This window comes from Anastrepha ludens, chromosome 4 (assembly GCF_028408465.1).
Source record: "Anastrepha ludens isolate Willacy chromosome 4, idAnaLude1.1, whole genome shotgun sequence".
NCBI lineage: Eukaryota > Metazoa > Arthropoda > Insecta > Diptera > Tephritidae > Anastrepha > Anastrepha ludens.
Genome location: NC_071500.1, coordinates 34957191 through 34981585, shown reverse-complemented (window position 1 = coordinate 34981585; position 24395 = coordinate 34957191). Strand labels below are relative to the sequence as shown.

At 38.5% G+C, this 24395-nt stretch overlaps 1 protein-coding gene across 2 annotated transcripts; it reads right to left on the bottom strand.

The window, feature by feature from the left end:
• Window positions 1-808: 808 nt before the first annotated feature.
• Window positions 809-21222, bottom strand: LOC128861611 (uncharacterized). 2 transcript variants are annotated; one of them, XM_054099861.1, is made up of 7 exons: window positions 19676-21222; window positions 19389-19594; window positions 13793-13965; window positions 13671-13733; window positions 7766-7949; window positions 7550-7697; window positions 809-7489 (listed from the first exon to the last, which is right to left on the bottom strand). In XM_054099861.1, exons 1-7 carry the CDS (start codon window positions 20647-20649, stop codon window positions 5227-5229), a joined length of 4011 nt encoding a protein of 1336 aa, XP_053955836.1. In that variant the 5' UTR covers window positions 20650-21222; the 3' UTR covers window positions 809-5226. The 2 variants fall into 2 exon arrangements, with proteins under 2 accessions (XP_053955836.1, XP_053955837.1); XM_054099862.1 differs by having other exon boundaries at window positions 7550-7694.
• Window positions 21223-24395: the final 3173 nt, after the last annotated feature.

The following is a 24395-nucleotide window of genomic DNA, read 5'->3' as shown; positions in this document are numbered from 1 at the left end:
CATCATTAATCGTTTAACGCCAGAACAATCCTTCCAAATATTGGAAATTTATTTGGAAAAAATTTGGATGACGAAATGTCGATTTGTCGTCATACTCGATTTGTTGGCCTTTGTCCTTCGACCAAGTGGAAAATTTTACGTAAGTATCTTGGCCTACGTGCCTATAAAATATAGCTTGCGCAAGAATTGAAACCATGTGACCATCGTTGGCGTCGCATTTTTGCTGATTGGGATAGATTTAATAACCAGATTTATTGGAAAAAGTAGTCAAAAATTGCGCCGATCTAATAGACCATGTAATTCGTAGCCGCGGCGGACGTATGCCGAATATCATATTCAAAACAGTAGAGTACACCTTGCTTTTTCGAGCAAAAAAATAGTTTATTAAACGAAAATATCGGTAAATCAATCTATTCGCTGTCTTTATGCACTAATCACGTTAAATAGGCTAATGAAATAGGAAGAACCACTTCTTTCTTAAATTTCTCTTTTGATTTTATAATGTTGCTACTGCACAGATTTCGTATAAATGAAGATACGAGTATAGCTGGCAAACCGTCAAAGAGGCAGTTAATTGCATGAGATAAACCGTGTGCTCTGAGCTTATCGCATGAGGTCTGCGATGAGTGGTAATTATTCGCATTATATTGCATGAGATGAGTTGCACGTGATCAGCGTTCGCACATCGAGACAGAGGGTAATGTATAATATGGCAAGAATTGAATGTGGCATGCATTTCCAACGTAGTTTAATGTCAATAATTCAAATAAAAAAAATATAAATTTTTTTTGTATTGATTTATGTGGATTTATTTCATCTTTAAGAGCTTTTTATTAATCACTCATATTTCACTTTAGCTACAGTTCATTTTTATATAACAAATTCACACAACTAACAGTCTACATATGCACACATACATAGATTTATAATGCGCTTAACTACCAACTTAAAATCATTGAAGTTTTTACAAACTCAATGCAGTAATCAAAAATCATAAATTAAAAACACGCATACATAAAAACATACATATGTGATAATTATATTAATACATTAGTCGTCTATGCACCAGCATAATAATAATTATTTATTGTATCAGCTTCTTTAAGTAAAACTTATAGAGCATCTTAAACAATGAGCCTATTAACTTTAAGATTAATACTAAATCTATACAAATCTTTTAAAGCAAAATATTTAAATATTAAAAACATAACCAACACCATTAAAAATGCTGTTTGTTCTTCACCTGCACATATATGTGTATATCTGTATGTACTCGTAGTTATGGTGTATATATTTATTTAATTTTTCTTTTAAATACATCTTTTATGAATACCATTTATCAACATTATTTATGTATGTGTGTAGATTTACTAAACCATTAAAACTTTTCACGTGTACACAACTAATGCGTATAACTGCTGTATGTATGTATTGTCAATTAATAATACTAAATACTTTTATTTATCGAAGACGTTAGATATGCACTTAACTCTAAATAACGAATACATATGCACAAATGTACGAGTATGCTAGATACTTACATGCATAAAATCAGTTCTGTATGTTTGTATTTTTTTATGGACACCGAAGATAGCTTTTGGAACTTAGTAGATATTTATGTTGTAGTAGAATAATGAATAAATAACTTATAGTTATGTGTATAGATGCATTATTACTAACATATGTGGATGTAGTTATTAAATAGTTGAGCTTAAACACAATTCGGGTATAGGAAAGATGCCAGCTTCGAAATGCAGAGGCTTGCAAAATGATTATAATGTTTACGCTATCAATTTAAAATGATATTTAAATATGTTTATTTGCTTAAATTTCTTTATGTGTGTATATTTGTATTCTTTACATGTTTATAACGGTAGATATGAGCTTTAGAGACCTTTACACAATTATGTTCGTATGACAAGGCGACTATCGAAACGTTGGGAGCTGATGGACGGCTAAAGTGCTTATGAATTGGACGCCAACAACAAAGAAGTCGCTTTTTGAATGAAAAGTCTAATTATATACGAAATTTGTTAAAAAAAACTGTGATTTTTCAAACTTCATGGGATACATGGGCACATTCGATTTACGACTTCAATTTTTTTATTATGTCTCCCATTCCCTCCCACCCCTTCACATGCCCCCAATATATTTTAAAATTATCAGTCATTTGTATTTTTAGTTTGTTTTTGACGAGATATGAAGGGTGTAAGTGTGTGTGTGGGTGGGTGCTTGGTGATTTTTTGCTATTCACTCATGGTGATTCGCAGATACCTTCGAGAAATTCTCAAAATATTCTGACCAAATGTTATCTCGAAAGCTAACTTATGAGCCAGAACCCCGCAGAATCCAATACTATTATCCGAAAGAGAAAATGGGGCTGGATTGGCCATGCTCTAAGCAGAGGACTAGATGGTGACTTAACAAAGGCCGCCGTTGACTGGAATCCCCAAGAAAGACGCAGACGTGGAAGACCAGCGAATACCTGGAGACAACTGCTGGAGTTAGAAACCTACGTCATGCAGCTAAGCTGGAATAAAGTTAAGAGATTAGCGCAAACCAGACACGAAAGTAAGAAATTCGTTGTGGCCCTATGTTCCACACTGGAACTCTAGGAATTTATGATGATGACTCATGGTGAAAAGATTTGAAATGGCGTGGCCAATATCAGACCGTTAGTCAGCTCTCAGCGAATTTGACAGAATCAGCTGATGGGCTGACGTAGCAAGAGCTATGAATCAGTTTGTTTACGAAAAAACTAAGAATGTGGCAATGATATACGAAAAAAATTAACATAATTTCACTTCGTTCCTGTCTGAACAACGACTGATTGGACGAGTGCGTGAATATGTGTGAAATTATCACTGCAGAATTCTATGGTGAGACCGTTATTCGGCTCTGAGCGAATATGACAGATATGCCGACGTCATTCGTTTTGGGTTTCACTAAATTTAGCTTTAGCTTAGGGAAGCCCAAAACGAATGGCGTCGGCATATCTGTCGAATTCGCTCAGTACATCTCCAAAAATCTTTTTCCCATGGAATTCTGCAATGATAATTTCACACATATTCAACCCAAAACGAATGACGTAGAATCCAAAGTTCTCCTCAACATTTTTTTTCACCATACCTAGCGAGCAAACCTGGTATCTATAATCCTTGGTAGAATTCGGCTGGCGAATCACCCCCCGTAACGTGGTACCCGAAGTTTCCTCACAATTTTGTTTTCACCATAGTTATTGGCCAATCCTGGTAAATCTATCATCCTATTCATCTATCATCTATTCACTGAACTTAGCCCCCTGAGACTTTTTCCTGTTCTCAAGATCGAAAGTACTCATAAAAGAGCGAAGATTTGCCACTACTGAGAAGATAAACACCACGTATGTATGTGTACAGCTAAAAAAGCTCACGGCCATGCCGAAAAGCGCGTATCAGTAATACTTCAATAAGTGGAAAAAGCGCTGACAAAAGTTCATATTTTAGATGGCGAATTACTTCTACTGTAAATAGAAAAACAAAATTCGTTATAGTCATCTCTTTTTTTACAAATCTCGTATGCGTACGTAGGAAATGATGAGGAACATGTTCCGTGTCGCTGTGCAGTGTTTTGCAGAACGCGACTTAGTTGTTTTGATTTCACGTTCTTCTCCTTATTGAAACATATTGCGAATAAGGGTAACAGAAATTTGTTAAAATTCTCAATAGTGTACTTGTATAAAATGTGTCTCCATACCATCTACACTTTTGGCAGCACTAAGGACCAGCCACAAAGCTCACATGCGATCTATATTGATCACTTAGGCAAACTTTAGGTTACCTTGTATGGTTAAAAACTAAGCCCTTGTTGGGCAGTGGAATATGACTGCAAAAATTGTGTAATGAGTTGTTTTTCTTTGTTGCGAATTTATTATGTATGTATATTTGAGAGATCGCGTTAACTTGAGAATATACTGTGTCTTGCTATTCACTGAATGAAGTTTTAGTCAACTCATTATTTTTCACTAATTATTCTAATTCATTATTTAGCAGTGTTTTCTATACATGATTCTAAAAATTTTGTATTGAATAAAACTATGAAGCGTTGTTGGGCATTAAGGTCTCAGCCACACCAATTGGAAACGGTAGCATCTCTGGATAACAGTCAAATCCCGAGATGATTTAGCACCATCCCATCACATTTTTCGTTACAGTGTGTTAAGGTTAACATTTTTCAGTCATAAACATTTTAGTTCACCTGAATTATTTGTATAATTCGAGTTCAAATGTCATTATTATCTTCGGAGGCCTCCAAAGAAATGCAGCCAGAAATTTTTTGACACAACTTTTTAGCACCCTAACTTCTATCTGGCGGGCCTTTGTGACTCGTTTATTAATGAAGCTACTGAAAGTTAATTAAAAAAGTGGATAGATAATTGAAATATTCTACAGAAAATTTTACTAGTGGTTACCGCAGATGAAAAATTCCTACGGTATAAGGAGTGCGATAAACTATCTTAACTCGAACTAAACTACATATATTGTATTATTTTCAGAAAAATATATTGTTTATCAAAATAGGTGTCTAAAAGTGCAAAGAAAATATGCAAAAAAATTAGCTGATACTCTTGAACAGTACGCCAAGAGAAGATAGTTTGTCTGACAGCGTTGAGATAAGATGAAATAATTGTGCGCGGCTGAGTTAGGCGTTTAAGATAAATTAAATTGATAGCTCTCTACCAGTTGAGATAAAGTAGATCCGGGCCATCGATATGCGGCTAGATCATTCACGGTGGCCGAATACATATTAAACATTAATTTAAACTTCAGATCAGTTACAGGCTTGGAATCGATTTAGAAACTCGTATAGTATGGTATAAACCATAGCAATACCCAGAAATATTTATGTATGTTGGAGGGTGAAATTTGTTTCCAAAACAGGAGACTAACAGAAGTACAAACTATTGTACCTAAGGTGAAATGTTCATATTTGAAAATGTTGTTAGAAGTTTAAGGCACAATAGGCACGATTTGATAATTCTCATGAATTTTTCTAAGGAAATTTTTCAGCTCAACTCTTTCACACTTCCAAACTCAAAAACCATTTGAATTCCATTGTATCGTATGCACCCTTTGTTCTTTTAAAACTCGTCTAAACCTTACAAACCAACCTTTCGATTTTTACTAAAACTTTTTCAAAGCTGCTTCTCTCTCATTGGAGCACAGGAATTTAAACGAAAACTTCTTCTCACAAGCATTTCCGTTCGCTATTGCCGCAACCGCCACCGCCAACACCCGCCCCCTTGTTTGCATTACCTACCCCACTAACGATCGGCCAATCTCGTTCGTTCTGCAGCACATTCGCTTCTATACGATCACGCGTTTTCAAACTATGTTTCGTTTTAGTTTTGTTGGCCGACAGATTTGTTGGACGCTGTGGTTGTGGTTTGCTAATACGCGTATTTGGTTGTTGTGCGGTAAACTGGCAGGGCGGCGTTGGCTGCGGGTTGTCGTTGATCACTTCATAATGTGCTTCTGAAGAGAGTATTAGATCGTGAATGTCCTTTGTAGAGCGACGATGTGCTTCTAAACTTTGTGACTCTGATGAATATGGAAACTTAGCTACGAAGTTAGGCAACGCACCTCCAGTTGTACGTTGTGGCACAGCCGTCTCATTGCTATCAATAATCGTTGTGATTTTCCCTTCAAAACTAGTCTGACCGAATTTATTACTACACGGCGTGGCCGGCGACAAGTCGGTGCAATCGGTCTGCGCCTCTGATTCCACAGAACACATGCTTTGGCGTGAAATCTCTTTATGCATTTGATTAACTGGAGTGACACTGCCTCCGATTTCTTTTTGGTGAGACGTATTCAAGTTTTCCTCGTAGTCGTTATTTCGTGTCTGTGGGAATGGTAGGCGACTACGTATTGAATTTTCTCGTTGCCCGAAACGTTGCGCTAGGTAATCCTCATTATTGCTGCTGCTGTTCTGGCTGCAATTACTGTTCTGATGTTGATGGTGATGTTGCGAACCTAAATGATGTTGAGTCTGATGAGCTTCATCGTAGTAGCTATCATTTTTTAATGACATATTACAGCAACTGCTCACATCGGCAAAGTACACTTCTGACTCAGTGGGATCACCGGCACCATGCATATCTGCCGCTATTACAACAGCATCTGAATCTCCTCCCGCTATGGGTTTGGTCGCAATACCACTTTCGCTATTTGACTGAAATCCAGTATTTTCAATGCCGCGTTTGCGACGCAATGTCGCTCTTGCAGTAATGCGCGAGGAGGCACAGCTACCCGTATTAATGTCTTCATCGCACATACCGTCATTTATTTGATCCATGCATTCGTCACCATCAAGCGTGGACTCTGTCGTTGCATTTGTGCAATTCGCATCGGTATTGGCTATGACCTGCTGCATAGAAAGACGTGGAGCTGGTTGAGGGTTTGCACTTCCAATTACATTGGCTTTTAAATTAGTTTCATTGCGTTTCTTCACTTTACGGGTGGGCAAAGTGTTCGAAAACCGGTCACGCATGTTACAGCCATCACTCTCCGATGGAGTATTCTCGTAATCACCACCACAAGTCTTTGACTTCAAGGCATCTTCACCACCACTTCCGCCGCTACTAGCGCCACCACCAGTCGTGCGACGCTTTGCTAAGTTGCGCCGCATACTTGCAGTGGGACAACAATTGCTGCCATTGTTATTGAGCTGATGCGGCTGCTGTTCCAAGAAAACTGAGCGATGATTAAGGCAAGGTATACGCTGCTCGGCTGCTGCGCTAACATTATTCTCATTCGAGATATTTCCACTACTATGGGTGATATTGTTGGTAGTAGCAATGTTATTGCTACATGGATTTGGTTCTATGTATTGATAGTAACCTCGACGTGCCGGGCTGTTGGGATCGCTATAGGGCGGTGGTGGTCCCCAAACACCGTATGGAAGTGCGCCGCCAACTACATTAAAAGGAGGTGCAGCTGAGTTATGCGCAACTGCTGGTGTGGCATCTGCGTCCGTCATCATATTCTCTGCAACTGTAGGCGCATTGTTCGTGAAACCGTACTGTGAATCTGGACTGGATGGTGTTTGACGAAATTGCCTTGCATTCGATACGGGTGAGTTTCGTTGCCAGGGCATGCGCGGCCAACTCCAGCCAGTCATGCGGCTACGCGCTCCGGAAGCGCCGCTATGACCACGGCAAGCTGTGCCCGCATTTGCCATATGCAGATCGTCGCCACCCGGATTAGGTGAATAAAAGTTACCAGGTGGTTGACCAGTCCAAAAACGTGGTTCGCCGCTATCATCCCAAGGATAGGCTGTTGCTTGAAGTGGCGCCTGGCGGTGCAGATGACACTGTTCACAACAGCGACAAATTGGGCCACGACCACCACCCATGGCGGCCATGTTTGGGGGAGGACCTTGTTGACTGGTGTACAACGAGCGACAACGCAACTCCAGCTGCTCCCAATACATCTTTTTGCGCTCATGACTAGACAGTAGAAAAGGCTAAATAGTAATTGGTTACCAAATCAACACTCCTCTAGCTCACCTGAGCAGCTGATAAACGAGCATACAACTAAACACAGCAACCAATACACCTGCGACAGAAAGTCCAAATATGGCACGTAAACAGGAGTAGAGTGAGCCATGAACAACTCCACAGTCAGATAGTGAATCGAACACGAGTCGAACACCTTCTGGGTGTGAAAACAAAACAAAGCACTAAACAACAAAAATAACAATAGATTACTAGCAGATTCTTTACCTTTGTCCACACGATCTACTTGAGATTCTATCATATCCGAGTAACAAGTACAAGTTCGTGTCTTTTGCGCATATTCGCACTCTCGCAACGCCTGCAAGCGGCTCATGTGTAGAACGGTTGTGGTGACGGTCACGAGTGCGCATGTCAGTGCTGAGATAAGACCACACACGCCGGAAAGTTTAATCTGTGAAAAAAAGAATTATTCGAATATACCATCAAATAAAACTGTAGAAGATTAAAACCCCCTTACAATTAAAATATTATATATAATATATAGCTCCATTAATCGTATTATGCAATTCTATACACACATACATACGCATAACTTTTGCGTTAAACTCTATGGACAAATATTAGTCGTACCAAAATTTCTAATATTTATTCTTGACATTTGCAACGTATGTTGGCGTTCGTTCAAAACTCGATAAAGCAAAGTGACAGTTCGATGCAAGATGCATTGTGACTGGAGAAATATTTGGCAAAGGAAAGATTTCTATCACTTTAATTGAATTTTTTTATGTAGTAAAAATTTAACCAAAAAAAAAATGGAAGATTAATTTCGCGCCACCTTGTATATGGGTGTCTGGAAGTTGAAAGAAGAAAAACTCTGTTCGCTTCGTGCAATGCGATTTCTCGAGGGCGCTTCAGGGGTTATATACAGTTAGAATTTTCAACAAATCGATTTTTTTTTTCGTAACGTACATATATTTAAGAATACACAAAAAAAAATTAATATCGTTTCGATGAATATTTTCGAAGTTACACTCAAATTTGAAAAGGCGTTTCAGAGTGCTTGAAAGTACAAGGCCGGACTTAAGACGCGTTTTTCTCAAAATAGTGTTTTCAAAGTCGGTGACCAACATATAATTTTTTTATAAACAATTTAGGCTGAAATTTTAGTCAAAAATCGATGTTGTTTTTTTTTGGGAAACCGCCATTTTGTCAAAAAAAGTTATTTTGCTTATTCCTTCGATTAATTATTAGATTTAACATTACTTTAACGAAATCTGTTTGTTTTTTTATATTTCAGAGGATAGTAGAGAGATATAGTAGTCAAAGCCAAACGTCTTTTTTAAGAGGAGCTCCCGGAGATCAGCTGTAGCCCCTTTCCAAATAAATATTTTTACTAATCTTCTCTTCTTAATTGGCGCTATAACCGCTTACGCGATTTTGGCCGAGTTTAACAAAGCGCGCCAGTCGTTTCTTTCTCGTGCTAACCGGCGCCAGTTGGACACACCAAGTGAAGCCAAGTCCTTCTCCACCTGATCTTTCCAACGCAGAGGAGGCCGCCCCCTTCCTCTGCTACCACCAGCTGGTACCGCATCGAATACTTTCAAAGCCGGAGCGTTTGTATCCATTCGGACGACATGACCCAGCCAACGTAGCCGCTGGATCTTTATTCGCTGCGCTATGTCTATGTCGTCGTAAAGCTCATACAGCTCATCGTTCCATCGTCTGCGATATTCGCCGTTGCCAACGTGCAAAGGTCCAAAAATCTTACGCAGAATCTTTCTCTCGAACACTCCAAGCGTCGCTTCATCGGATGTTGTCATCGTCCAAGCTTCTGCGCCATACGTTAGGACGGGCATGATGAGAGTCTTGTAGAGTGTTAGTTTTGTTCGTCGAGAGAGGACTTTACTGCTCAGTTGCCTACTTAGTCCAAAGTAGCACTTGTTGGCAAGAGAGATTCTACGTTGGATTTCAAGGCTGACATTGTTATCGGTGTTAATGCTGGTTCCTAAATAGACGAAGTCTTTTACAACCTCAAAATTATAACTGTCAACAGTGACGTGAGTGCCGATACGCGAGTGCGCCGACTGTTTGTTTGAAGACAGGAGGTACTTCGTTTTGTCCTCGTTCACCACCAGACCCATTCGCTTTGCCTCTTTATCCAGTTTGGAGAAGGCAGAACTAACAGCGCGGTTGTTAAGGCCGATGATGTCAATATCATCGGCATACGCCAGCAATTGTACGCTCTTATAAAAAATTGTGCCTGAGCGATTAAGTTCTGCGGCTCGCACGATGCTCTCCAACATCAGGTTAAAGAAGTCACACGACAGGGAGTCACCCTGTCTGAAACCTCGTTTGGTATCAAACGGCTCGGAGAGGTCCTTTCCAATTCTGACAGCGCTGTTGGTGTTGAGCAACGTCATCTTACATAGCCGTATTAGTTTTGCGGGGATACCAAATTCAGACATCGCGGCATACAGGTAACTCCTTTCCGTACTGTCGAATGCAGCTTTGAAGTCGACGAAAAGATGGTGTGTGTCGATTCTCCTTTCATGGGTCTTTTCCAAGATTTGGCGTATTGAGAATATTTGGTCGATGGTAGACTTTCCAGGTCTGAAGCCACACTGATAAGGTCCAATCAGTTGGTTGACGGTGGGCTTCAGCCTTTCACACAATACGCTCGCTAGAACCTTATAGGCGATATTTAGAAGACTAATCCCGCGGTAATTGGCACAAATTGCAGGATCGCCCTTCTTATGGATTGGGCAGAGCACACTTAAATTCCAATCGGCAGGCATGCTTTCATCCGACCATATTTTGCATAGGAGCTGATGCATGCACCTTACCAGCTCCTCGCCGCCATGTTTGAATAGCTCAGCCGGCAGTCCGTCGGCGCCCGCGGCTTTGTTGCTCTTTAGCCGCGTTATCGCTATTCTCACCTCGTCATGATCGGGTAGCGGAACGACAATTCCGTCGTCAACGATTGGGGTATCGGGATCTTCACTTTCTCGGTGACATGCGCAGCTGTCACTGTTTACTAATACTAAGTCTTAAAATACAGTTAAAAGATAACATAATATGTGTACAAATTTTTACATCAATAAATTTAAAAGTTTTCTCAGAAGAAATTCTGGAAAATTCGCCTTTTTTCGGCATTCTAACTGTATATAATCCCGTCACCGATGGACACTTGTTTCACTGATTAACTCTTCATTTAAAACAAAACTCTTAACTCTTTGATTGAAAACAAAAAATTGTCAGAGGGAGCACAATCGGAGGAATTCGCAATTCATACAATTTCGCCATTGTTACTGTGGACTTGTCGGCCGGTGCGTCGTGCAATGGTGTTTTGGTGGCAAACAATAAATTTTTCGACAATTGAATTTCATAAATCTAATGAAGCAGTTTTAAAGGGGAATGTAACTTAGTAATAAGGCTGTCACAATGGGTCCTTTGTGTCCGTTGGAGTTTCTTTTTTTCTCTCGCGGAACGAAAATGCCCAAAACGTTGCATGGCTTTGAAATTTTACTCTCCATTCTCGCTCGTCCATCGACGCCTAAGAAGTTTCACTTCAAAAAACGATGTTCTTGTCGTTAAAGCAAATAGTATAGGTCTGTTCATGTAAAAATTATCCAATAACTTGCCAGTAACTTAATTTTCGAGAACTCTCTCTCAAAGACAAAAATATCAAAAAAGTACAACAACGCAAAACCAGTAACAATTTGCAAGTTTTACAAACATCTGATTAAATTGTTGGCAAGAAAAATCACAAAAATTAAAAATTGTTTCACTTGAGCTACCTTGTATTAAATTAAAAAAAAAAATAAACAAATAAAGCAAATAAAATGCAATATAACGAGTTTCGGAACCACATGATTTCTTTTGTCCCCAATAATTTGTTCCATTTCATCATGGCAGTCAGATGAGGAACATTCCATTGGCAATTGAAATTCGTAAATTTTAATTCGTGTTTATTTTTACTTTGCGATCAGCTGTTTTTCTCACTTGCAAATTCTTACAAGTAAAAATTTACCCAGTAAAAACTTGCAACTCCCCTCATTTTGTTCTCTCACTTTCCTCTACTTTGCAAGTATTTTGGGTACATGAACACCATGAACACGTGATAAGTTGTAACAAATGTTCCAAACTATTTGCTTCATAAACAGATTTAATATTTCGTAATATACAAACAGATTTTTGTTGGTTATGAAATATATTATAAAATTTTGGTTTTAACAAAATTTATGGTGGTCATAGAAGGTAGGTGTGACCATAACTTCGAGACCAGGACGCACATTCATTTTTCAGCACAACTTGGTTAAGCCTGGCCTTTACTCTACTCTTTCAAGCTTTTATGTAAAAGATTAGGGTGCATTTGTATTGGCTCAGTTAATTTAACCCTCCGTTGGGAACGCGAATCTGGCCAGACTTTTTCGACTTTGGGCGAGAATTTAACAAATTTCTAATATACATAACGACTCGAGCTTAAATTCAATTTATTTTCTGCATTTAATTTGATACAATGAAAAACACCATCCATAAAAATTTGCGCGATACAAAATTATTCTTTAAAAGGTTTCCATTTTAGCCAGAAAGTTGCCAGTTTTTTAATCATTCTGGCATGGCGTACTGCACGTATGCGACTCAAATGCACATAATCTATTTTGCTATCAGTCAAATTCGTTGCTGCAACGGACCCATTGTGACGAGCCTATAATATCCAAACAATTAATCATCAATTACCGATGTGAGGATGTTGAATTATTAAACGATTTTGTAAAAGTGAAAAATCGGTGCTTATGAAAGAAGAAATAGATATAGTGAAAAGACAAATTAAGAAGCGATCCACTTTTGTACACGTTGGGAATGGTAGTTGATGATCAAATATTTTAATATTTTAAAGTTTTTTGTTTATGCGTAAATAGTAAATATTTCCACGAATCTACCATAAAAACAAAGTAAGTGATATATTTCAATCATATTTGCAATTTAAACTAACGAAGCATCAAAATTTCAATAATTATGAAGCCATATACACCACTGTGCGTTGCCGCTTTTCAAAACTTGCACACATTCGTATAGGGGTTTCATAGGTAAGTCAATCGAAATATCGAATTGAGGCAGTTTCCCCTCCCAAATTAATGAAATATGGAATTTTTTGTATTCTTGAAAAATACCGCTACCGATGCTTTTCATAAGAGTAACTTATGTTACGAGTATCATTAAAATATTTTATTTTCAATACTAAAATTAAAATATGTATTTAGAAATTTTCACTATACCTCCAAGGGAGGAGTGACAGCTTTCAACCATTTTTGGAATTTTTCTTAACTATCTTAAATTGCAGAACAATTTCATTACCTTCTGAGATCTCATTCTATTTTTTAATAAATGACGAGAAAGACAATAAAATATGAGTGTTTAAAGAATACAAGAAAATTTGCTTCTTAAATTTTATGAAAATGCGGGTAGCGGTGATTTAAGCTTTGGCTGTCAGAAGAAAACTATTTGCCAGATCAGTTAGAAAATTTGGCAGTGTTCTTTTGAAAGATGCCTTTTGACAAGCTGAATATTTGATTTTCGAGGACAACGCCACCTGTTTCAACTTTGACGGACTTATTGAGCCACCTGTTATAGGTAAACTCAATTGAAGCGAAGCTATGTGAGATAAAGCTGCTCACTGTATGCATTTGGAATAAATAATTCGATTTCATTCGAAGTTAAACCTCTTTGTTTATCTTCACTTAATTTATGTTTACTCCAAATTATTGATATGAGACACAATATTTTGCGGCCGTCATAGCCGAATGCATTGGTGCGTGACTACTATTCGGAAGTGCGTAGGTCCGAATCTTCGTGCATGAATGGCAAATGCCCGGCAGACAATGGCAAACTTCTGGGTGTATTTCTGCCATGTAAAATCTTCTCATAAAAAACCATCGCCTCATGAAAAACTGTAGGTCACTCCATTTGGGGAACAGTATCAAGATGCACATCACAAATAGAGAAAGGTGCTCGGCCAAACACCCAAAATGCACTAAAGTGCAATCAAATTAGAAGAGCATTTGAATTTCACTCAGTCCAAACCAGGTGGTTAAATAGATTTATCTCATTAGAACACTTAGGCTCAGTTATTCTCAAACATTATTATTTAAATGAATTTCTTAAACCTTACCAAATAACTGTACCGATTTCGTCGGCGTGCCAAACTCATTATACAGATTCCAGTGAGGATCAACTGAAATGAAATTAAATAATAATATTATTTATTAAAAGCAAGTTAATTAATTTACTCACCAATGTCGCGGGCACAAAGGTCGGCACTGTCTCAAAATTGCCCACAGTAATGGTGTATGAATGCAAAAGGAAATAAACACCTAAAAACAGTATGCCCAACAGGCATGAAAATCCACCGCAGATAAGGCACCACACCACGTACTTTTTTATACCCGGCCCATGACGATGACCGCCTGGAAGAGGAAACATAAAAATTCAATTCAAAACACGAAATCAAATCAAAATTTAAAATAAGATTGAGGTAAATTATGTAGTCTAACCCAGTGTTGGCGCTGGGGCGACACTACGAAGTGGATCGGCTTGTGGAATCCACCCACAAGGCGGTGGCACACTATACTGCACAAACTGCATTACAGGATATCCATGCATATTTCTTGACGTTTGACTTTAGAAGGCTACTCGTTGAACACTTATAGATTTTCGCACTCTATTTTTTTTTTATTAACTTCAAGCTGTAATTACATTGGTGTACTGAATGTTCCGGCCATGGGAAGCACAAAAATATGCAGCAGGAAGCGCGTATGGCAATTCGCATTTATTATCTTTCGTTTTCGCTATTGAATTGAGCAACTTAATGTACATGAATTGCTCATCGAAATGATCAGTAGCGAATTGTTTATTTACTGGTTTTCACGTATTAAATATCCCAACCATTCTCTATGTCACATAATTTAATTTCGTTTTATTTTTTATTTTTTTACATTTGTGCAGTTGGCGAACCAAAATGAAGGTTTTAAATTATTTTATCGTAGTGAAATGTGTTTTTATGTAAATTTTCCTTGGCTCCAATTTTCAGTATCTATACACAATTATAATGAGTGACGAGGCGAATATCCTGTCCGCAGCCATACTTTACTTTTAACGTTCTTCCCACATACTAAATGCCAATAGTGTGCGCGTTGGCGCTAACACAGTGAAAGCTTTCTTCAATAGAAAGAAAGCTTTCTCTGTCAGACACTTGTTCGTTATGTCCTGTGCTTTGAACAACGCGTCACATCCTTCCTTAATATGTACACTTGAGGAATTTTCATTCAAAGCCTTCAATAATGTTCGCAAACAAATATGTGTACACTATCTGTCTTTCGACCTTTACCCTGCAGGGAAATTAGTACAATGTACATGTAACATAAATAGTACTGGTGAGTATAAAATTAAAAATAAATAATTGGCGCGTACACTTCTGTTAGATGTTGAGCCGAGGTCCTTCTCCTATTTGTGGTCTGCGTCTGGATGTTGTTCCACAAATGGATCACCTACAGTTTTAAGCCGACTCTGACTGGCAAATGATTTTTATGAGAAGCTTTTTGCATGGCAGAAATACATTCGGAGGTTTGCCATTGTCTGCCGAGGGGCGACCACCTATTATTTGATGTTGATGCACGAAGATTCGAACCTACGTACCCCCGAATGACCGAATGGTAGTCACACACCAACACGTTCTGTTACGGCGGTTGCGTTTATTTCTTTATGAAGGCTGACTATTTTAACACTCTATTTTTTGATTTCTCTCACAGTCTCTTTACAATTACATCACGGGAAATTTATGCTCAGTTTCCCACTTTGAGCGGCATAATTTGGTATTCTATGATTCTTATAAAAATAGTTGTAACTTGTTTTGCGTAAAGACGCTTAGTTTGCTTGCTTTGCATGGACAACTGTCAAAAAATAATAGAAATGTACTGTAGAGTATGAAAGTTTGCGAAATGGTAGCTTTGCTTCGCACACTTGAAGTGCTCTAAAGTTTCGAATAGCGTCATTTTCCATTTGACATTTTTCCCCATAAAAGATGGAGGCCCGAAGCTTTGCTTGCTTGGCTTCAATAACTGTCAAAAATGAATACAAAAATACTGAAATATAAGAAATGAAACCAAATAGCAGCTTTGCTTGAAGCGCTTGAAGTACATCGAAGTTCCAAATAGCTCAATGTCAAGGCGCATTTCAAATTCGCCTTGCTCAATTTTCTATTTGCAGCGCTTTTGACATTAGGAATTGAGCATCCCTGTCTTTCATTTAATTTGATTTGAATTTCATTCATTTATGAATTTTAGGCAGATTAGAGAGATTGTTTATTTATTTTTGATTTTCAAAAATATTTGAAGAAAATTTAATAAATGCCATTGAAAAGCATAGATGTACTCGTATACATACATATGTCATTCTTGAATAGTTCCTCGTCTCCTGCAAGCTTCCGCGAATCGGAAAGGGCCCAGGTTGCTGTCGCGCACGCTAAACTTTTTGTACATTTTTTATTATTAAAAGAAAAATTCGCAATATGTTTTCACAGCTTCTAGTTAACATCACCATTCAAAAATGTATTATACTTTATTAAATATGGCTGACATCTCTGTTTCCTTTTTCTTTTCCCATACAAGTTTTCAAAGTCAAGCAAAGCCAGCCTGCATTGGGTCAACGCTATTCTGATAGCGTTCACTTGGCTATAGAAGTTTTGAAAGTAAAGTAAAGCAAAATAAAATAGGAAAGGCAAGCAAAGCAAGTCTGCATTGGGCCAGTATCTTAAGCAATAATCGTGTTCACTAACTGAAGTTTTTCCTACATGGTTCATACGTACGAGTGCGGGTGTATGTTGACCAGAAATTGAAAATAGTTCTGCTCACAAGCGCATGTGCGAAACTTAAACATGATGAAGATATTTGATTGTATTGAATTCACATTAGCACATATGCACATACATGTATAAGTCACATAGACAATTATGTAGACAGGATTACAGCAATTGCATCAAACTAGCATTGGTACTAGGGAGCAGATGAATGAAATACTTTCGAATGATAAACATATCACATATTATAATATTGTTTATTTACCAATACATAAAAATATTCTTTAATTATAATTACTCGTATTTTCATTTACAGGGGGAAATTAGAAAATTGTTAAAATTTTTTTAATACAATAAGTTGAATGAGAAATTTATTAGAAGAGATCAATCTGCTGGCACGGTTTTAGAGACACAATTAAAATGACACAACTTATTACATTAATGGGCAACATCAGCAGTGAGAGCTGAATTCTCAGCCATATAATTTGAGCGATAAAACAGTGGATATGTATGTCAGGTAAGGCTTGGAAATGAAAGTCAGGGGCGACAAGTACTTGTTGCAGCACAGCCATCTCTGTTGTCCGCTTAGGAAAATTTATAAATGCATTATAACCGCAAAAAATTGCTTCTTCTTCCTTGCTTCTATCCCATTTCACTTAGGGTCAGCTCTCCCAGTACGACAAGTTTAGACTCCACGTTTCATATAACTTTCTATTTGCTTCGTCCATGTATGTTGTGGTCCACCTGGCTTCCTCAGCGCCGTGGCGATGTTTATCACTTCTTTTTCATATGCGATTTAGGCTTCCATAGACATGCCCATACCCGCGAAGACGACTTTCTTGTATTTTTTGCTCAATCGGCGCGTGTTTCGCCGTTTGAATTTTTCTTTCGTGGGACCTGCTGGCCTATAGCATTCGACTCCATATAACAAAGTAGGACGAATGCTGGCCGCAAGTCGGTTTTATATATTTCCCCTTTTAGGTGAAGTGGCATTATTTTGTCACTTAGCACCCGAGTTGACCCTATACTGCACGTTTTCGTTAAAACCATAGGTTGTAATCTACAAGATGAAGTTCAAAATAAACAAGACTGGCGTCATAAAAATGTTTTTGGTGGCGCCATCTTTTTAATGAGTTTTAATGAGTGCGTTGGAAGTTACGTTAGGGATGTGACTTCCAGTGAAAGCTTGGTGACATTCGGTTCAGTGGAAATGAAGTTATTGCATCTAAAGTGTCTATATGTTTGTATCATCGGTACAAAAATGAGTTTCGAACAAAGAGCTAATATCAATTTTTGTTTTAAAATCGCTAAAACGTTTACCGCAACATTTCAATTGATGAAAAAAGATTTTGGCGATGATTGTCTATCTCGTGCCAGAGTTCATGAGTGGTTTACACGTTTCAGAGATGATTGTGAGGACATAAATGACAATGAACATAATGGCATCAGTAATCACCGAAAACTACATCAAAACTCTTCGAAAATTTATTAAAAATTAACCGAAATCATCGTTGAAATTCATGAAATCAGAGTTTAATATCTCCAAAACATCGATTTATCGCATTTTAACTGATCATTTAAAGTTACGAAAGGTCTGTGTACGTTTCCTTCCACACAAGTTGACTGAGGACAAAAATTTATCAAAATTCGACATTCGAAAGACCTCATTAAAGAGGCAAGAAAAAACGATAACTTCCTTTGCAACTGGTAATGAAACGTAACTGGTGATGAAACGTGGTGTGAAGAGAGAAGTCAAAAATTAAAACGATGCTCATTTTTTTTAAGATTCCAAGGGATTTGCCTGTCCATAAGGAGTTCCTGCTAACGGGCCAAACCGTTTTGCGTCCGTAGAGGCTATCCAAAAGGTTTGTACCGACATCCTGAAGGACATTCCGGTCAATGACTTGAAACACTCTTTCAAAAAGCTTTTAGATCGCGCGAAACAGTGAATATTTTGAATAAATGAACTCGAAGTTATCAGAACAAAGCTCCCGTCGTTTCTATTTTAACTCAGTCCTGCTTATTTTGGACCACCTTGTAAAATATATGTTGGCAAGGTTTCTAGATCATTATCATCATCGTCAGAGAGAAAAGGGATAAATATCTATACAAGATTTAACAAATCTGTGATAACAGTCAACAGTCGTCAGCAACCGAAAGCAAAGCTCTACTGCAACCAAGTTCAAGGATGGCATGTCTACAGTAGGGTCCAAAGCGAAAATATTGGAACAAATTCCAACTTTATATTTGATGACGACATATCGCACATTTGCAGCAAGAGTGTAAAAAAATATTCTTGAGGTAAGTATACAGAAATTACCATTAGCAGAACTTTTATTCGAGGAGGCTTAGTAAATTAAAAATTTTGAAAACGTTTTTATCGAATTTTCGAATTTTTTAGTTATGACGTTTTTTCAGCGAAGCGACGATATGGCTTGGTCAACAAGAATTGAATTATCTAACCCGGATTCGAAGATATGCTTGCACTCGTAGTGAGTAATTTTGTAACCAAAAATAATAGTACGAAACGCCATACTCGCTCTTCCTTTACATATCAATTTCTAGTTGTCATAACAAATTTCTTAAAAACAAAAACTTGAACGTACAAGCTGTTTTTTAGTTTCTCAAGTCCATTAGGGAGTAGTTTATGTATTGTACATACATGTAACCATAGCTTAGGTACTTGGCCAGTAAAAGCTTCTCTTTGAATTTGAGGTGTGCGTTTTGATATTTCGTTTTACAAAAGCACCTATTGTCCGAACGTCCGATAGTTTTTTATGAGAGATCTTTTTCATGGCAGCAGTTTCTTTGCGGCTTCCCATTGCCTGCTGAGGAGAACCGCTTTCAGATAAAACCAGTTCGAAGTTGGTAACACCCGAATGGTACTCCCTCTAGGCTACGCACTGTTTCGGTTCCCCAGTCTAGTGCAAAATACCGATCTACATTTAGTTGCCTAATCTAGTGCAAAATACCGATGTCACGCTTTGTTAGTTGCTCAATGCATTTCGTACACCACATTCCACTACCTACACTTACCATTTCCTGTTATTGTGGCATTTCGCAATCTGGGCGGAGGTGGCGGTCGCGGTGGTAGTGGTGGTCGCTGATCATCAATAGAATCGCGACCACCTTTACTCTCTCCATCACTGTAGATTTCGATTTGGCTGGAATTATAATCGCAATCGCAGTTTTTGTCGGCCGCCAGTGGAGAATTTTGCTCATGCATATTGCACCAAGAGTTTCTAAAAATTATCCATAAGTACAAATACATACATACAACAACATTTGGGAATGCGAACAATTAATCGACACTCAATACTTACATCTCATTGTTGATATGCGCACAACCACCACCTGTTTTCTTCTTCTTTTTAATCATAGTGCTATTGTTGTCCGACTCGCTGACAGTGATCTCATCAGCACCAAGCATGGCTTCCAGTTGACATTGCTTCTGATTTTTCAATGGCGATGGAGTGTCCAAAACATCTGCATCCATATCAGCAGCGGCTGATTTACTGTGCCTAGCATCAGGCTCAGCTGCAGCGCTGCGGAGTCTTTCAGCACCGCAAGTGCATTCCAAATCACAATCGCAACTGATATTCAATTTGGAATTGCATTCGACATTTAATGGTTTCTCTTCGGCTGTTGACTGCAGCTGCAGCGCTTGGTAGGAGTGATTCAGTAAGGATTGTTCTGATTGTGCTTTGGTCGGTGGCAGTGTGGAGCGTTCACGTTCGCAATCCGTTTCACCATTGGATTGACAATGCACTTGCACTACAATTTTGCTAGAATCCTCCTCGCGCTGCGCTTGCCCAATGGCTGTGGTGGAAGCGGAAAAATTTCGCTGCTGATATTGTCGTTGACTTAGCAGTTGCTGCTGTTGTTGTTGGGCACCGCACGAGCAATGACAATGACAGGCGACTTCCGGCATTCCCGTAAGCTGTGGCCCATGCAAAAGTGATTCTTGGTGCTGTTGTTGTTGCTGTCTTTGCGAATGCATGCCAATGTAATAGTAGTACGGTGGATACTGTATGTAATGGTACTGATGGTGTTGAGTGCTCAACGAGGATGTGCTATTGTCTGTCATGTGGAGATTGGACGCTGTTGCAAAATTTGAGGGATAAGGATGTGTAGATGGCGCATGCAGCCGCTGCTCTAACTCCAAACCATCTACTTGTCCATGTGGTTGGTTTGCTAAGCTCGTATTCAAGTTATTCGAAACGGCCATACTGTCGAATTGCGAGTGTCTTTGGTTATCATAGGTGGCAAGTGATTGAGGCTTTTGAGTTGAATCCATTGATGAAACTAAAAAAGGCGTTGTAAAGGTTGCACAACGTCTACACACATATTTATTAGGTAGTTCACTTCGTAAATACAAAAGTATGTACAAGTAAAATTGTATGATTATATATTTTATATATGTACACAGGTATGTTTTAATGGACTCCTGCACTCAATGATCCAATTCTAAGATGTTTGTTGATCTTATATTTGCTCTGCCGCTAGCACGCTCCCACACGATTGCTTGCGTCCATTGTGGCATTAAACCGGTTTGACCCTTTCAATAAAGCTACCAAACAATTTATTCTACTGGCAGTTTAACGTGTTCCCAACACGCAACAAAGACTCTTTGGGAGTAACCGTGACGAAATAGGCACGCACACAGACTGTATTACTTGTATATTATTTAAACTCTTGCAAAAAATTACACGTATCAGCCAGGTGCAATGGTGCAAGCACTCACACTTCACTCAATTGCATAAATTATGTTCATATTAAAATAAATATTTACAAAGAACTACATATCTGCCGCTTTAAACATTTATTTGCTCACATCCGCTATCTAGACGCGATCAGCGCACAGCTTAACGACGACTCAAAGAAGACTGGCTACTCCGTAGATGCCTATACATACATACATAGGGAACATAATAAGAAGCCAGAGAAATCCTACTCACTTCTATTAATTTCTTACTATAACTCTTGCTCTCGCTCTCCTTTGCATGCTCTTTGTGACGGTGAAGTAACCAACTAATTGGTTACCTCTCCATATTTGATGCGATCGTTTGCCTCTCTGTCTGTTTGACATCGCAACGACTGCAGTGATTTCTTCTTCATTTAATGAGCACACGAAGGTACATAAACAATGAAAGAGACCGCTGTGAAACTACTTAAATGCACCTAAATATGCAGGTATGAGCATTTTTTGTTTAACTATTAAATGTTTTTGGTAGAAGCCTGAGAACAAACCAATTTGATTACGAAAACAGAAAATTCGATTATAGTATGCACCAGTTTAGTTTTCATTATTTTATATGTTATCTTGTAGCATAGGGAACATGATGAATAAAAGGATTTCGCAATCAATTATTTGTTATTCTATTTACTAATGAGGTGTTTTAACATACATATGTTATATATATATTAGTTTCCAATACGCAAACATTAAAGCAAATGAACTGAACACCAAATGAAGCCACTTTATCTTCTTGATTGTGTTTTGAATTTGATCAGATAATCTCAATTCTCCGCTTATTGTGACACCTGAAATGCATCAGCACCGTTCCAGGAGAAGCGTCGGCATGCTTTGATATAGGTTTCCATTTTTAACAGCAGATGTGGTAGTGGATCGAGTCCTTTGAGCTAATTTTTGATAACTTACAGTTTGACACTTGATAATATTCCATAGATTTTCAATGTATCTACAGATACAGGTTGCCATTGGATTTACTGTCCCAGTTTAAAAAAGCGCGAAAGTCGTTTCTTTTTCGTGTTAACCGGCGCTAGTTAGGCACACCAAGTGAAGCCAAGTCCTTCTCCATCTGATCTTTCCAACGTAGAAGAGGCCTTCCTCTTCCTCTGCTACCACTAGCTGGTACCGCATCGAATACTTTCAGTGCCGGGCGTTTGCATCCATTCGGACGACTTGACCCAGCCAACGAAGCCGCTGGATCTTTATTCGCTGCACTATGTCTATGCCGTCGTAAAGCTCAAACAGCTCATTGTTCCATCGCCGAGATACTCACCATCGGTAACGTGGTCCAACAATCTTCTACAGAATTTTTCTCTTTTGTTTGTCGAGAGGGACTTTACTACTCAATTACCTGCACTGGTTGGCGAGAGAGATTCTCCGTTGGATTTCAAGGCTGGCATTGTTATCGGTGTTAATGCTTGTACCTAAATAAACGAAGTCTTTTACAACCTCGAAACCACTACTGCTAATAGTGACGTGGTGCCGATACGCGAGTGCGCCGACTGTTTATTTGCAGACAGGAGGTACTTCGTTTTGTCCACGTTCACCACCAGACCCATTCTCTTTGCCTCTTTATCCAGTTTGGAAAAGGCAGAACTAACAGCCCAGTTTTTAAAATTTCTGTATTAGCACACAACTTTAATTCGCGTAATTTAAAGAAAAATCTGAGAAAACAATTTCGCCCAACTATTCTATAGGAGTATTGTTTTTACCAAGTAGCGGACACTGCGATTGCGTGTATCTGGACGCCAGATGATTGCATACGTAGTGAACGAAAACTAAAAGGCCAACGGTGGCGTTATCTCTTCTTCAGTTTGATCAAATCCTCCAAAAAAAAACAAAAAACTCGGATGGTGATGTAAGCTGTAGTAGCCTGTAGGTATGTCTCAGATCAGATTGGATATACTTTTTTCTATCGAGTTTTTTACAGATCACGCGTAACTACTGTCAAACTAAATACACAATTTTGTTCAGTATTCATTGATATTTCATCATGGAAAGACTTATGTTTCATCACGTGCTCAGGACAACTTATGATGATGAGCAATAAGGCCCATTTTTGGCGCAATGGCTACGGCAATAAGCTCAAGCGCAACCCGAAGCCATTCAAGAACAACCATTATATCATTGAAAACAACTGTTTGGTGCGGCCTATAGGCTGGAGGAATCATCGGCCCATATTTCTTCAAAGACGAGGCCAATGTAACAGTGAATGGAGAACGCCATCGCGCTATGAAAAACGACTTTTGGTTGCCGGAACATTTGGTGCTACTAGCCATACAGCCCGTGAAACAATGGATTTACTGCGTCGTTTGCTGTCGTTTCTGTGAGCACTTTATCTCTCGTCTAGGACCAGTGAATTGGCCACCAAGATCCTGTTATATCACACCTGTGGACTTTGATTCGTGGGGGTTTGTAAAGTCCTCATTCTTTGTGGGTAAACCAGGTTCCAGTAAACTAGGTTCGATTAAGGCATACTAAAGTTGTTCACGAGATACCAACCGAAGTCCTTCAGCGAGTCATTCAAAATTAGTGTTTATGGATGGCCGAATCACGGCGTAGTTGCGACCAACATTTATTTAAAAAATAAATGCCGTGAATGGTTCTACACAAAAATAATAAAGATTGCCCAATCAATTTGAATTGAAAATATGAATTGAAATAAAATAACTTCAATTTAAAATCCGTTAGATATAAACATTTATATGCGTACCAAAATGTTCAGGATGAGAGCAGCCGATTTAATCATGTCTCGCCTCCCGTTCGACCCTCCGTGCGCACAATAACTCTCGCTAAAATTATTTATTTTCATCAAATTTGGTGCACATGTTATCTTTTGCCTATAAACCATGTCCACTTCCCATATAAAAGTAATTTTCAACAAGAAAAAATCATCATAACTCATTCAAGTTACGTGCAAAAAAATAAGTTATGGTATATATACAGTTTTTTCTAATAGCGGTCGCCCCTCCGTAGGCAATAGCAAACCTCCAAGTGTATTTTTGCCATAAGAAAAGCTCCTCATAAATATCATTTGCGTTAAAAGTCGTCTTAAAAGAGTAGGTCACTCCATTTGTGAAACAAAATCAAAACGCAAGCCAAAAATAGGAAGAGGAGGTCGGTCAAACACCTAACAGAATTGGGGCGCGCCAAATATTTATTTACTTTTATCTATGAGTTTGTTTAATTAACAGCCAGCCCAAACCGAGTTTCAGTAAAATATGCGTTGGTAAATTAATTTCGGTCCGGATCGAATTCATCTCTACCTTACTTGTTTTCAGTTTGATTTG

Coding starts and splice junctions, on each gene's coding strand:
- LOC128861611 (XM_054099861.1), bottom strand. CDS start 20,649: ATGGATTCAACTCAAAAGCCTCAATCACTTGCCACCTATGATAACCAA. Junction 19,595..19,675: donor GCGCATATCAACAATGAGAT/GTAAGTATTGAG, acceptor GATAATTTTTAG/AAACTCTTGGTGCAATATGC. Junction 13,734..13,792: donor CCTTTGTGCCCGCGACATTG/GTGAGTAAATTA, acceptor ATTTCATTTCAG/TTGATCCTCACTGGAATCTG.